The sequence below is a fragment of the Gymnoscopelus microlampas genome (genome assembly GCF_963454915.1).
Source record: "Gymnoscopelus microlampas genome assembly, chromosome: 6".
Classification (NCBI taxonomy): domain Eukaryota; kingdom Metazoa; phylum Chordata; class Actinopteri; order Myctophiformes; family Myctophidae; genus Gymnoscopelus; species Gymnoscopelus microlampas.
The window spans coordinates 13,381,681-13,396,599 of record NC_139943.1 but is presented as its reverse complement, the minus strand read 5'-3'; the positions used below and the strand labels follow the sequence as shown (position 1 = coordinate 13,396,599).

The 14,919-nt window shown below is 43.2% G+C and overlaps 3 protein-coding genes across 3 annotated transcripts in view; all 3 read left to right on the top strand.

Moving 5' to 3' along the window:
* The window catches only part of LOC311046596 (calcium-independent phospholipase A2-gamma-like), a 33,020-nt gene extending 28,453 nt beyond the window's left edge, over positions 1–4,567 (top strand). The window contains exons 9-10 of the mRNA XM_084059018.1: positions 434–629; positions 2,892–4,567. Of these exons, the coding sequence (XP_083915144.1) occupies positions 434–629; positions 2,892–3,166 (471 nt within the window). The 3' untranslated portion in view covers positions 3,167–4,567. The remainder of the gene's footprint in view (positions 1–433; positions 630–2,891) is intronic.
* A 2,224-nt stretch (positions 4,568–6,791) lies between these two features.
* On the top strand, positions 6,792–7,820 carry LOC311046793 (procathepsin L-like; the record flags this gene model as incomplete). Its single annotated transcript, XM_084059355.1, has 1 exon — positions 6,792–7,820. The coding sequence occupies one exon, from the start codon at positions 6,792–6,794 to the stop codon at positions 7,818–7,820; it is 1,029 nt and encodes a 342-aa protein (XP_083915481.1).
* A 7,088-nt stretch (positions 7,821–14,908) lies between these two features.
* Positions 14,909–14,919, top strand: part of LOC311048019 (neuronal cell adhesion molecule-like) — a 98,952-nt gene continuing 98,941 nt past the window's right edge. Inside the window, exon 1 of the mRNA XM_084061006.1 lies at positions 14,909–14,919. This exon is cut by the window's right edge and continues 126 nt beyond it. The gene's annotated coding sequence lies outside the window, so the exon portion shown is untranslated.

Sequence of the window (14,919 nt, the reverse complement as noted above, 5' to 3'; positions counted from 1 at the left end):
GTTCAATTGTAAGCAGCTGCCTGCAAATTACAATTGGACTCAGATAACTCTATCCCCCTGTAGCTTGGACCCAGTGAGTCAATCGATCGCACTGAGCTGAATGTCTTCTTCTTTCGTGTTTTTGTGTTATCCGACCTTTTAGCATAGCTTCTTAAATCAGTGGTTCTCAAAGGACCCCCAAATGTATATGTATTTGGCCACGGTCCCCCATCTGAAAAGGTTTTGTGCCAGGGACCCCCAGAAGAGAAGATTTGTGTTTACAAAAATGCAAAGAGTATTCAAAATCTTCCAAACATTTTCAAGATCTTTAAAAAAACAACATGTAAATGGATTAAATGCATTATAAAGTGGTGAAAATGATTGCGATGCTGTACTTTGCCGTACTGTTTTCAACGTGTTAACAAAGTATTCAATCAACTCTTGTTTTGCACAGGACGGAGGTTTGCTGATCAATAACCCCACGGCACTGGCCATCCACGAGTGCAAGTGTCTGTGGCCCAACACACCCGTGGAATGCGTGGTGTCGCTGGGAACGGGACGCTTCGAATCCCCCGGCAAGCACAGCACCACCTACACCAGCCTCAAGACCAAGCTCACCAATGTCATCAGCAGTGCCACAGACACTGAGGGTAGGTGACACACACTCATCTTTCTCTGCTCTCTGAATGTGGACCTAGATGCAGACCTAGATGTGGACTTAAAATGAGATCATGACATGTTTGTTTGTGTCATTTTTAATGCAATGGATCACAGTAAAAATCCTTACTGTTAATTTAATTCTGGGAGTGTAAAAATTGTATGGGTCTGTTTTTTACAAAGTGTTTTTTTTTTTTACTGAGAGTGTTTTTTACACTCTCAGGGTTAGATAAACACACAGAGAGTTTCACTGTGATGGATCTCCATCGCTGCATAGACCAAATAACTGCAATGCAGTCTTGAGTTTGTTCCAGATTTGTCCCTTGTTGACCCTCTGAAGTAGCAACCAGTTTTGGCTCCTTATCACCCCTGGACATGGGGTACCTCTGCAGTTCCTAAATTTGTCTCAGTCACCCCCCTCCCCCCCCCTTTCCCTGCCGTCGTCGTTGCTGCTGTGACGCAGTGTGACCCAGATGCGGCTACGCAGTTTTTCTCCTCTTGTGTTTGGGATTAAACTCTCCAACCTAGCTCTCTTGTTCAGGTCTGTAATTTTAGCTGCAGCACGTTAGGAAGAGTGTGTATCTCAGATTATCCGCTCTTGTCTAAAAATGTCCCTCCTACCACAGTGATTATCTGCCTCATGCGTTCCCCTGAGAGTAGCGGTGGAGCTCAGTCGGTTGGTGTGGACAGAGATAAGGCCGATTTTAGCAGGGTTTTGTAAAGGGGGATGCCACTCAATTATTAATGTATGTTAACTTCGTTCACCCAGGACAGTCCCATCCACCTGGTCCTATCGGTATCGGTTTTCATGGCAAATGATTTGCCAAAACTAAAAACCAAAGACCCAGGAGGACTTAAATGTGTGCTGTCATGGTGTAAGGTACACAGGTACTGAAAATCAAGGAGAGGCTGACATTTCAAACCCCATTCTAATAACCCAAATGGCCTGAACTTTATGGTTATTCTTATAGTCCTCTTGAACCAGAAGAAAAGCTGTCAAACACCCAGAGAAACGCTTTTTCTTATGCAACACTTTGTTTGTTATGTCACTTAGTTCAACTTTCCCCAGTATACTTCAATTTCACCCATTTGTGAAACAGGGCAAATGTCAACAACACATACAGTGCTGTAAGAATAACATATTCCAGCTCTGAATTTTGCACACAGTGCATATTTTACTCAGTCTTTTGCATCCAAACATTCAAGGTGCGAACATCTACAGTACGTTATGAACTCTGGAAAGCAAGTAAACGTCTCCAAAATAGCCTCCAGAGATAAATGACTGTTGGATAGAGTTTGCTGCATCGCCTGCCAGGTACAGTAGCTCCTTTTAATAGAATCCGTGTCTGTGGATCTCTGAACTACACCTGACCTCTCGGCGAACAAGCGTTCTGTGGGAACGTCGACACAAACAGCTGCTGTTGCCTGATGGCTCCCTTCGGGCATATCTGTCTGCAAATCTATTCCTACGCATGGTGCATTTTCTTTCTTTGTCTATTATTTTACCCCTCGTTTTTTTGTTATTCACCGGCCATGTCACTTCAAAGGACCCATAACAGAGTTCCCACCCAGAAGTGACCCCCCCCCCCCCCCCCCCCCCAGACATCTGCACTTGGATTAACCTGATCCTGGCGCTCAAACATTCGCTCAGCCCTGGCTGAAAACACATCCCATTCTGAACACACACAATGGTGTCAAGGGCCTGACGGGACCGTTTACATTAGCATGCTCTAATGACTTCTTCATATAATCAGTGAATGTTTGTACATATTGGGACTATTAGATGCTTACTTCTAAGGGTTCCCAAACTTCTCAGGCCGCGGCTCCCCCTCACAATAATCATATTTGAACTGGGGACCCCCTCCACCCTTGGAGTTGTAGGAGTTGAGGCTTTAAATTTTGTTTGACTCGGTTCCACAGATAAATATTGTGAAAATAGCCAAACTACAATGTCTTCCTCTACGTAATATTTGAAGATTTGGCCAATTTGGTATTAAAAAGGTCTTAAAAGTAATTAAATTGTAACTTTAGAATGTGCTTTAGATGTGCAGATACCCTGTACACTTATACTGTATGTTGGTTTATTTACTGTTGAGTGAGAAAATAATGTTGCACATTAAGCTAATCATCTGGGGCCCCCCCCCCGCAAATTAATTTGGGGACCCCCCAGTTTGGGAACCACTGCCTACTTCTGTGTTTATAGTTGCCATCGGTGTGTGACTATCACATATTTTCCTATTCTCCCCTTCTCCCAGAGGTCCACACCATGCTGGACGCCCTCCTTCCTCCCGACACCTACTTCCGCTTCAACCCTTACATGAACGAGGAGATCGCCCTGGACGAGAGCCGCCACGAGAAGCTCAACCTGCTGCAGACCGAGGGCCTCCGCTACCTGGACAGGAACGAGGAGAAGCTGAAGAAGGCCGCCGGCATCCTCACCCGGGAGAAGGGCTCCCTGCAGAGGGCGGCCGAGTGGGCCAAACTGAGGGCCCACATGTTCGACGGCCCCGCTTCCCTCAAAAAGCTCTAGAAGAGCTGACTGACACAACCGAACTCTATCCCTCACACTCAAGTCAACTAAAATCAAGCATTTTCAACAGTATTGCTACTTTCACTGGATCTGTAAGTCTGTAGATCTGAAGCCTAGAAAAACGTTTTAACATAAAGATGGATAGGTACTGTATCCCCCCCCCCCCCAAACATATTCAGCCGATCGATCTTGATGCTGGCAGCACTTGACACAGGAGTTAGTTTCAAAGGAAGACATATCTTCTATGCTAAAAAAGTGGAATGCTGTAAATACCGCATGGTAGCCATGCTGAAAGTTATGTTAGCCATGCTGAAAGTTCCTACAAGAAAGTGTAGCAACTCTTCTTTTTTTTAACCATAGAAGCTCTTACTGTTTTCTTTGACAAAGGTTAACAACCAGCACATATTAAATAAGCTTTTTTTATTTATTAGAGGACGGGAAACAATATAGGGAGGCATATTTACCCAGATCGATTTAGCTCAACGCCAGTCTGCGGAAAAAATAGTGTAAAAATGCTAGATATTATGTCAACATAATATCAAGGTTTTACTTGAACTCCTCCGAACTCCGATTCTTAGTGTTATTAATGAGTCATATAATGTGTCTGAAGCTTGCACTTAAAGAAATGCAGCTAGTGATCAATTTAATTGTTATTGCTGGTGACAATGTTGATAAATGAGGTTCTGATTAAAGCATTATATTTGTACTGTATTCTAGATTGTAAAGTAATAGTATATTTGACGAAAAAGCTACTGATCTGGCTATCATACCTGCACGTACGGGTATAGCAGTTTAAATGCACCATACGGAGGTGAAATCCATAGGAAAGATTAACTATTTCATATTACAATATGAAAAATTATTCTATTACTTAAATTATGTGTATAAATTAAAATCATGTATCAAGAAGGAAGCCTTGTGAGTGAAAAGTACACATTTTGCTTTGCTGTATTATTTTAGCTTCAGGGGATTTTTTAGCCTGCCATGGCCAGACTATAGATTTGTCTGGTTTCCAGGCTGGCTGATTTTAACTTTGTTTCTCCAGTGGGCATCTGTCTGGGTGTCACAGGGGTTCTATCCACCACCGTGGGGGAGTCTGGCGTTCAATTCCTCCACATTGCCTCCGGCCTGCTGGCTGGCTGGGTGCTCCAATTGGCCGTAATTCCTCCTCACGTGTCGCGTCCTCCCAGTGAAAGTCCTCGCTGTCAGGTGAAAAGAGAAGTGGCAGGCGACTGTTTTAAACCAGAAAGGAGACGCACGGTTGTCTACACCAGTGGTTCTCAAAGTGGGGTCCGGTGACCCCCAGGGGTCATTGAAGGGGTTCCGGGGGTCCCCAGCCAAAGGATAGTTAGGAACCAAAGGACCCTTATGGGTCTGTAACTCTGAGAGTGTACAAATGGAACCAAATGGACCCATAAATAACAATCTGCCTATTAGGGGTGCAGAGATAACAAAATGCCATCAAATAGGTAATTTGAGATGCCTAAATGCATCTCAAACTGGGGGTCCTTGACATTGAAAAGGTTCAAAATCATTGCTATAGCGCCATTGCTAAAAAAAAATCTTTTATGGGGGTCCCTGGCATATCTTTGGGCTAATATGCATCGATTTGGGGGTTTTTGACATGAAAAGGTTTGAGAACCACTGGTCTACACGCTCGCTGACCAACAGTAGGGATTGGCAGTGATAGGAAATGTACACAAAACATGGTGGGGAACTAGAAAAAAAAAAACACCTTTGTTTCTCCAATTTCATTCATCATTGTGTGCATGAGAGTTGATATTTATGGGTTTGCTATTCGTATTCACCACTAGTTATGAGCACTTTCTTGTACATTGCGTGCCCTCTCTCCCTTTGATGCCTCTTTTGTTATGCCTCTCTCTTCCAATCTTACTTTGAAGGGTTTGTTTTCCAGTCTCTACTCTGCTACACTACTATGCTTGTTTAAATCGCTCAGCTTTAGCTGAGGGACTGGCTTTGAATAGATTATAGTTTTATTGCTTTCCTACTGCTGGTGTAATTTGGTCCAACCCTGACTGAAATAATACACTGCATGAAATGAATTTCAATGGTCTAACCTGGCCAATTACTGTATCATGAATCATGTCTTCATCACTCCAGAGGGCCCAGAGGTAAAATGTACACAGCTATATTAACTTGGATTAATTTAATCCAATTGTTCTCCCGTTGATCCTATGTGTAGGAAGTGTTTTTTGAATGTGTACTGTAATTAAAATCCATCACTCAACCTTACTGCATCTTGCCTCCTAATTATGTGGAGATTAGATGTTTGCTATCGCCGGAAAGCTGCTATTTTCCACAGCTTGTGGATAATCTCAGGAAGAGGTGATGTCGGGGTGTTGTTTGTTGTAAAATTTTACCCTTAACTATTTAATTATTCCACAGCAAATGAGATCCATGCTGATGCATCCCTTCACCGGCTTCAATACCCAAGGTGCTTGACTGGATTGGTGTTGGATTCCTTGTGGATATGATTACAACCCTTGGAACTTGGTAAAACTAGCCATGGCATGCATGTATTAACCCATTAAGACCTGGAACTGTGTCATTTTTAGATTTGAGCTAAAAAGCATTATTTTACACTTTGGGCTATTCAAAGATAGCAGATATACAAGCTCATAGCGCGGCACCGAGTGCCGCGCTACGAGCTTGTAGATCTGCTATTTTTGAAAAATCGTGAAAATGTGTGCAAATCTTTGAATATATATTTTTTTAAAGCGAACATTTGTAACTCCAATCTTTGCTTCTTTGGGGTCCCTGGAACAAAATATTTTGATGGGGGTCCGCGGCCAAATACATATAATTTTGGGGGTCCTTGACATGAAAATGATTGAGCACCACTGATATAGAAACATACGTTTTTCAGAAAACTGTTGAGATTTAGGAGACATGTAGAATCGGCTTCAGGTCTCAATGGGTTCATTTAATTTAATTAAATATTATGTTACCAAATCACAACAAGTTGCCTCAAGAAAGACACTTTACATACTGTAGACTGATTTCGGTGACAGTGGCAAGGAAAAACTGTGCTTTTGTAGGAAGGAACCTAGAGCAGAACCAGGCTCTGGGGTGGGCGGTCATCTGCCTTGACCATGTTGGGGAGAAACAAGATGTACAGCAGCAGGAATAACAACAGTGGTAAGAACTATAAAGACAATAACCATAATCACTATAATAACAGTGCAGTCATATTCCATGGAAACCTTTGATCCTCAGGCTGGGGTCTGCTGTCACGATTCATCCATATCATGTGCGTATTTCTTTTCTATCAAAAACCCAATATGTTTTGGTTTTCTTGTGTTTGCTGGGGAGGGGGGTGTCTCGACTCCATATATGGGCATAAAATATAGGCATATGCTGTATGGAGATATGGAGATCCGGTTGTCCAGAACAGCCAATCCGACCGCTCTGCCTAAATATAACCATATATGAACATAGTACTACAACATTATTTGTCCAAAAATGGCGTAGATCACGTGTCATGATGACATCAGGGTTTCAAGAATATAAAAACAGTAGACACTCCTCTCAGCCGCTGTGAACTTTGTGAACACTCGCAAGAGCCTTGATCATCTTCACCTCAAGCAATACGTAGGTCACCATGATGCTGAAACTGGCGGTATTGGTTATATGGTTCAGCGCCGTTCTCTCAGCTACAGCACCAGACCCACAGCTGGATGAGCACTGGAACCTGTGGAAGAACATTCACAGTAGGACATATCATGAGATGGAAGAGGGCTGGAGGAGAATGGTGTGGGAGAAGAACTTGAGGAAGATTGAATTGCACAACCTGGAGCATTCAATGGGCAATCACACCTATCGTCTGGAGATGAACCGCTTTGGTGACATGAGTCACAAGGAGTTCAGGCAGATGGTGAATGGCTTCAATGGCAGACAACAGAGAAAGTTCACTGGGTCCCATGAACAACAGGGGTTCATGGAGCCCAACTCCATCAAGCTCCCTCGTTCCGTGGACTGGAGGGAAAAGGGCTACGTCACTCCCGTCAAAGACCAGGGCCATTGTGGTTCCTGCTGGGCATTTAGTGCCACTGGGGCCCTTGAGGGCCAGCACTTCGGGCAAACGGGCACGCTGGTCTCTCTGAGTGAGCAGAACCTTGTGGACTGCTCCAGGCCTGAGGGTAACGAAGGCTGCAAGGGTGGACTGATGGACCAGGCCTTCCAGTACGTCAAGCACAACCACGGCCTGGACTCTGAGGAATCCTACCCTTACCTGGGGACAGATGACCAGCCGTGCCACTACGATCCCAAATACAACTCTGCCAATAACACCGGCTTTGTGGACATCCCCAGTGGGAATGAACATGCTCTCATGAAGGCTGTGGCCGCCGTGGGACCTGTGTCTGTAGCCATCGATGCTGACCTTGAGTCCTTCCAGTTCTACCAGTCAGGCATCTACTATGATAGGGCGTGCAGTAATGAAAAGCTGAACCACGGTGTGCTGGTGGTCGGTTATGGCCAGAAGGCTGAAGGCAGACACTACCACGGCAAGAAGTATTGGATCGTCAAGAACAGCTGGGGCGAGAAGTGGGGAGACGAGGGTTACATCTACATGGCTAAAGACAGGAATAACCACTGTGGAATTGCGACAGCAGCCAGCTATCCTCTAGTCTAGCATCCCAGGCTTTTACAGTTCGTAGAGTTATATAGTGTGTTTAATGCAATTGTCAGGAGATGGGCATATCTGTATATTTACAGCCTGAATGTGGCTTCTGCTGGAAAACATTGTCAGAACCCTCTGAAATGTTTTATGGAGATTGCCTGGCTGTTTTTGCACTTAATTCAAGAAAAGAAAAGAAAAAACAAAATGCAGTCTAATAACGGCATGGCTCCATGTGGATCTTGGACCTCATGTGGTCAGTCTGTGAACTAGTCATTATGACGTATCTGGATTTATGACTCCATATTGGGGCACGGTTTGAGCCTTTCACTTCCATTATAGAATTACATTTAAAAAATCTATTTAAAAAGAAATCCAAATATGTGAAGAAAGCTAGTGGTTTGTCAGATTAGCCCTGGACAAACACAGACAGACCCATTTCTATACTCTGGATCAAAAAACAAGACAATCTAATAATCTAATAACTGTGCGGCTTACCTGTGCAAGTCAGTAATTGGAGGCCTGTCTTATCTGGAGCTGAATATTTGTGGCGGCTGACCTCTGCGGTGCGGCAGCGTAACAAGCAGCTGACTGTAATGTAGGTGAGGATGGGGGCGAAAGCGAGACGAGATGACTATGCAAGGCGGTGCTCAGACACCCGGGAAACAGTTTGTGATGGATCACGTTTCCCGCCAGAATAAACAACAAAGCTCTAACACTGTTCCCTGCTTGCATGCGTGAAAACAGCCATGACCACATGAGGCACAGCTTCAGAGAACACTGAGACACAATAATGTAGAGTGAAATTGACCGTGTTGATACAATGGAATTATATTGCTATTGTTGTTGCACTTGCCGAGCCAACTGATTTAATATTCAAAGACTATTTGTCACATGCTCATCATGTGTATGAGGAGTGAAATATTGGCAGCAGACTCTGCCATACTGTGCAGAATTACAATATACAATATATCACACAAGTATGGTAATAAAAAACGGTTATAATACAAGTATGGAACTACTGTATTAATGAGTAATACAATAATAGTATTAACGTGTAAAAAGACAAAAAAGAAAAAATATATAATATACAATATACTGATAAATAAATTAGCGACTGGAGATATTCAGAATATATATTCATGGAAAAAAGGATGGATAAGTTAGCAACCAATTATATACGTAGTACAATTTGTGCAAGGAGGTTCTGCAAAGATAATTGTCCAAAAATACTGTATGTTCTCTGTTTGTGAGCAGGTATTTACAGGTTGGACAGTTGAGTCACTGTTCAAAGCTCTGATGTGTCTCTCTGTAGTGGCTTTGTGACAGTGCAAGTGTTTACCCAACCACAGCGGCACAAACAGCCCATTGCTGTGATGGGGGTCATAATAGGCGTACGTCTAGTTCTGCTCAGGCACCTCTGAGCAGTGTTGCCATGTCTGCTTTTTTTTGGGGGGCTTGTTTCTAAAGTGTAGTTGCTTATATCTATTAATATGTATTTGTCCGTGGAACCTCATCTGAATATAGTTTATGCCAAGGATCCCTTTACAAGATTGGTAAAAAATATATAAAATATTTCACATTTTTCCCACAATATCTTTTGAAAATAGCAACTCTACAAGCTCACAACGTGTCGCATCGTGGCCAGTTGTGAGCTTGTAGACCTGCTATTTTCAAATAGCTGAAAACTAAGTGAGCCCCTCTTTTGGGCTTGTTTTCATAGACCTGGCCACTTGTTTCTCTTGCTAAATCTGGCAACACTGCCTCTGAGACTAGACTATGGGTCCTGCAGTGAGGGGAGTTTAGTCCCTATGGTGCGCTTGGTCGACTGCACCACCCTCTCCACAGGGCTCGCTGTTCCTGAGAGGAGCTATTGACGTACCAAACGGTGATAACCCCTGTCAGAATGCTACAGTATGTGTAGTATAGTCTGTAAGACTCAGCTGTCTGAGTTGGTACAGGAACTGCCTATATAGCGTTCCATGACGGTATACAACTACAAAATTAGAAGGGGAGACATGTGGACAGTCACAGCAGCATGAAACACTGGTTGAAAGCACAAGAAAACATTCAAAGGCTCATTGTGGAGTATTTAGTGCTTTCATGTCATGTTTTTTCCTACTGTGTGTTAACGTGGTTAGGTAGCCTGCAAGGGCTGTTTCCACTCCATATAGAGGGGATGTAATGTAATTATGCTGCAGGCTAGGAGAGGAAATGCATCCTCTCCTGATGTAAACAGACTTGACTTATGAACTTGTCCCCTGGCAATAATGATGTTTGTAATTTGATTTCTTGCACCTTTGGCCAAGCCTCTTGAGTTTGCATATCAATGGCTCTCCAGTCTACCCCGCTCTCCATGTTTGAGTATGTTGAGCAGTGAGTGCACATTGAGCAGATCTTGACAGATGCCGAGCTCTCCTATTTGAGCTGTTATGTAAGGATTGTTTACGCTTGGAGTGTCTGGTACTCGATTATGCCTCATATTTAGCTGAAGCGAATAACCCTGCACTCATTATCACTTAATTGGTTTTGCAGAGAGTTTCTGATAGGGGGATGAGATTATGGACACACTTCATCCAGAAAGTGAGATATCCATAACATGAACAGCACTGTCACAGTACAACATTTTAACAGATGTTAGGGATGTTGTTAACCACTTGAACCCTACCATCCCTATTCTGGGCATGTCATGATAGGCGAATATTTCGCCAAAAATAGGCGAACTTGCGAACGTTCACTGAAAATAGCAGATCTACAAGCTCACAACGTGTCACAACACGATGCCTTGTGAGCTTGTGGATCTGCTATTATCAGTGAATGTTATACATACATATTTGGTGTAGAGGAAAAAAAGAAAGGTTAGGGTTTTGTTGACTGGTACAACGGTTGTTGTGACCGACAAGGTTTAAGTAGTACATTTGTGGTGGTTCTGGTTAAGTAATCACTAGGTCAGAGTGGGATGGGAGCTAGATTATTTCATGGTTGACTTATTGTACCAACTGGTGCAAGACAGGTGTAACACCCAGGATTCGAGCCCTGTTCTCCCACATGGGAAACCAAGCATCCAAGCATCATCCAAAGCGGTGCCTACCTGTGGCCAGGGACGATATTAGGCTCATGAGGTGGCTCCATTGACCCCCCTTTGACCTCGGGGCAGGGCTACCTCATTAACAGAGACATTTAAGGAAACAAGTCATATGATGGATCTGTCTCTCGTGAAGCATTCAAAGGATATGATGAAGAAAAACTACTGTACAGATAGAGTTGTGCCATCTGCAACATCTGCATTTAAAAGAAGAAAGGTCTGCAAGGAGCCTACGGTTTGTGTAATCATGAACACAAGAAGGAGAGGCGATGTGCTGTGTATTTGTTCTAGTCGATTCTGCATTTCAACTATGAGGTTAACTTTGTGGCTTGAGGCCAGTATATCCAATGTTCTGTTATATGCTTGAACTCATAGCAACCCCTCAGAGTATTATTTTTGATAATGTGCATGCAGGGAATTAAGTGAATATTTTAATGGGATTCAAATGTTGCACAGACGTATCTGGAGGCGGTCTGAGATGAGAGGTGTGGACAATTACAGTGCTTCCCTATGTGCCATTGGATTTGAGCAAGACTCCCAGAGTTTCCACCCGGTGGATCAGTGGGCAGTGGTAGTGGCGTGGGGTTTGTGGCGAAGTGAGATTGGTTCTGGCTAATGTCATTTCTTGTGCAGTACTGTATGTCATCTCTCAAGTACTCTTTAAAAGGAAGCCATATATGTCTCTGACCGGGGTCCCCCGGGAGTCCGCTCTTTGCTCCCTCCTTTTTTCCCTCTACACCGTGTAAATATGCTATTTTTGGTGAATGTTAGCCTATTTTCGTGGAATGTTTACCTAATATTATGACACGCCCAGAAGAATCAAAAGAATCTAGACAGAGGTGTTTTTGGCACTCACTTATACAGGCACAATTAACTAAATGTTAGTGTGGCCGCTGTGGCAAGATCCGCAAGACTAACAATAGCAATACAGTAGAACAACATAACACTGATAACAAGATAACAATACAACAGAATTGGGACTCTATGTTCATGTGGTTAATATGGCATTAAGCTATAGAGGAGATAAGGGACAACTAGTGTGGTTGAGGAATTTCAGAATGGCAGGACATCGTTTACCTGCCTCTTATAAAGATGATTTGTGTTTTAGTACATTTGCAAATGTTTTGTATCTACAAATGCAATCTACCCAAAATTGGATATTACTTTAGAGTGTGTGTGTGTGTGTGGGGGGGGTCATTTCTACCTTGAAAGCTGTGCACAATCTACATTTGGCTAATCTCAGGCAGCCAGCTTGTGGATGGCAGTTCAAAGCAAAAAATAAGAGGAGCGCTGTCTTCTTGCCAAAACGAGGCTTACTCCAGTAATAGTCACTAGTGACTGTGAGGCTCTAAGGCTGCAGATGGCTTCTTGGAGTAAGTCTGAGATCATGCATATGTTGTAATATGGATGGAGTCATGGAGATGAGACAGCATGCCTGATTGGCTCCCAATAGAACTGAGGGGAAATGTCCATTTTCGAGTCCAATGACCTAAACCACTGGAGTCTTGGCTGAACCCACAGGCTACCCCATGATTATTGGTGCAAACCCACTTTTGTTGGGGGGGTGAAATGGTGGCGTGCATCAGGGCATGCAAATGGCACAGAGCCATTATGTTTCAGGCAGCACAGCTGGAAATGGTTCACTTTCTTGGTGACAATATGTATTGTGTTTCCTGCACTATATGTAGGCTGCACACATAAACGGAGCTGCTACCTTTAAACACAAATCTGAGGCTTTTTGTAATACTATTTTAAATCGTATTGGGAAAAATGCTGCAAATTGTCCCAAAAGTGACTGCAAAATCTTGAAAGATTTCTGCTATTTGTTTCAAAAAGCTTTTTACCCGTGCCAACATAATATGTGACATACCTCTGTTTAACACAACTGTACCACCAACAGCTGTACATACTTTCCCCAATTTTCCTTAAATTATTTAGCTCATTTGAATTGAATTGAATGTAGGTCTGATTAGTATGCCTATATTCCTCATTTACTGAACTATTCTCTCTTTTTGTGAGTATGTTCTTTGTGTACAGACATTGAGATGCAGTTTATGAAATGATTAGGCCTATGAGGCACACAATTGCTTTACACATTCATAAATATGGATGTCTCACATTGTAATGATGCATAAAGCAGGCTATAAACCCAAGAATAATTGAGAAAAATAAATCTAACTGCCATTGCTTTTATAGCTTGCCATATATGACACACACGGGACACGGCTATGGCACAGAAATGATTTTTACCGGTGCCAACCGCCGTGTGTGTTTGTCTGCCTGTCAGACCATCAGTCCGTGTGTCCAGCACAGAATAAATCCACAAGTTTCCTAGGGCGTTGTGGGCATCACTTCCTGTCGATTTGATCCAATCAAATCCAATCCAATCAAAAAGTGATGCCCACGTCTCCTGACACTCTCCTGGATTGTAATTTCTTCTGGTTTTCTTCTGGATTTGGTGTCAAACTCCCAAAATTCACCAGAACACAGGAAATTACATCTATATTAAAAAGGTTTCTGGGGGAGGACCCCCAGACCCCCGGTTCGGGGGTGTGGTCAGTGCATGCCACCATACAGAGAAATGAACTTTTAAGTAATGAATGGTTATTATTAAAGATGGGTCTTACATTGCTTCAGTCATCAAATCAATTTCTGTAGGCCTACTTTTTTAATGGATGAAATTGTACCCATTATTTTCCAATACTACTAAAGCAAGCCTGTTAAAAGTATCAAACTCACAAAATTCACCAAAACATATTGCATCTACTCTGTTAAAAAAAAATCACACCCAGTGTGAAGTGGGCGGTGTGTGGTCATCACAACATGACTCACTTAAAAAAAAGTATACATTACTTTTTTTTAAGTCCATACTGCTATTCATAGGGCTGCACATGTGTCATGTGTTTCGCTAGCCAATCACAGTCCTGAATTTGCAAAGTCAGCCAATCACATTACAGCTAGTGGTGATGACACTAGCTGTAATGTGATTGGCTGACTTTGCAAAAGTATAGATTTGCATTGACAATGGAAGGGTTAGGGGTGTAGACTGCGTTGTAGACCATTGGCCAATCAAAAATCGGGGGGAGGACCCCCAGACCCCCCGCTAGCCACGCCCCCAACCAATCTCCTGGATTCTGACAGTCCAATGTTGGCAGTCCTGCCTAGGAAACTTGTGGATAGCTGCAGCTGATTGCAGCTGATTACAAAGATGTAACCAATTACACTAATTAAACACAAAGAGGAAACAGAGCAACACATGTGCCACTTAAAGTTTGCACACACCCACAGGTTGGCTCAGCACACACACACACACACACACACACACACACACACACACACACACACACACACACACACACACACACACACAAAAGTAACTAATTTAAGTAAAAGTACTTAAAAGTCTACTACTCGGTGTAGTGACTTTTATGTAAATTCTTAGAATGAAATTAAGTAAAAAGTAACAAATGTAAGTATACCTACTTAGTAGCCTACAAAGATACTTCAAAGTATACTAAATAAACCTAAATTGCACACATACTGTATCATCTGTATGGTGCACTACAGCAGTTTCTAACATTTGAAATCACCATAACTCGGTGACCACCGCCTGAATACCAGCAGCACCCATGCACACATCAAACAGAGAGTAGGCACCGCCGCACCGTTTACTCACACTGGGTGTGATTTTTACCCTCTAGAGGGGAAAGTAATAGGACCTATTATATGTACATATATCTATCTTCTAGAGGGGAAAGTAATAGGACCTATTATATGTACATATCTATCTATCTAGATATTTAGCTGGAACCGTTCAGTGCCTCGAGGCCACCATTCGCAGGCAGAGGCGCTGCAGTGCGCGTAATTTGGCGTGCGTCCACAGAGCGCTGCTGCTGCTGCTGCTCGCACCCGCCTGCGTGAACTGGTGGGAGAGGAGAGGAGAGGAGGAGGAGGAGAGGACCAGGGACTGACTGCTGGTGGTGGTGCGGAGGAAGGAGGAGGGAAAAGCTCAGCGACGGACGGACGGGA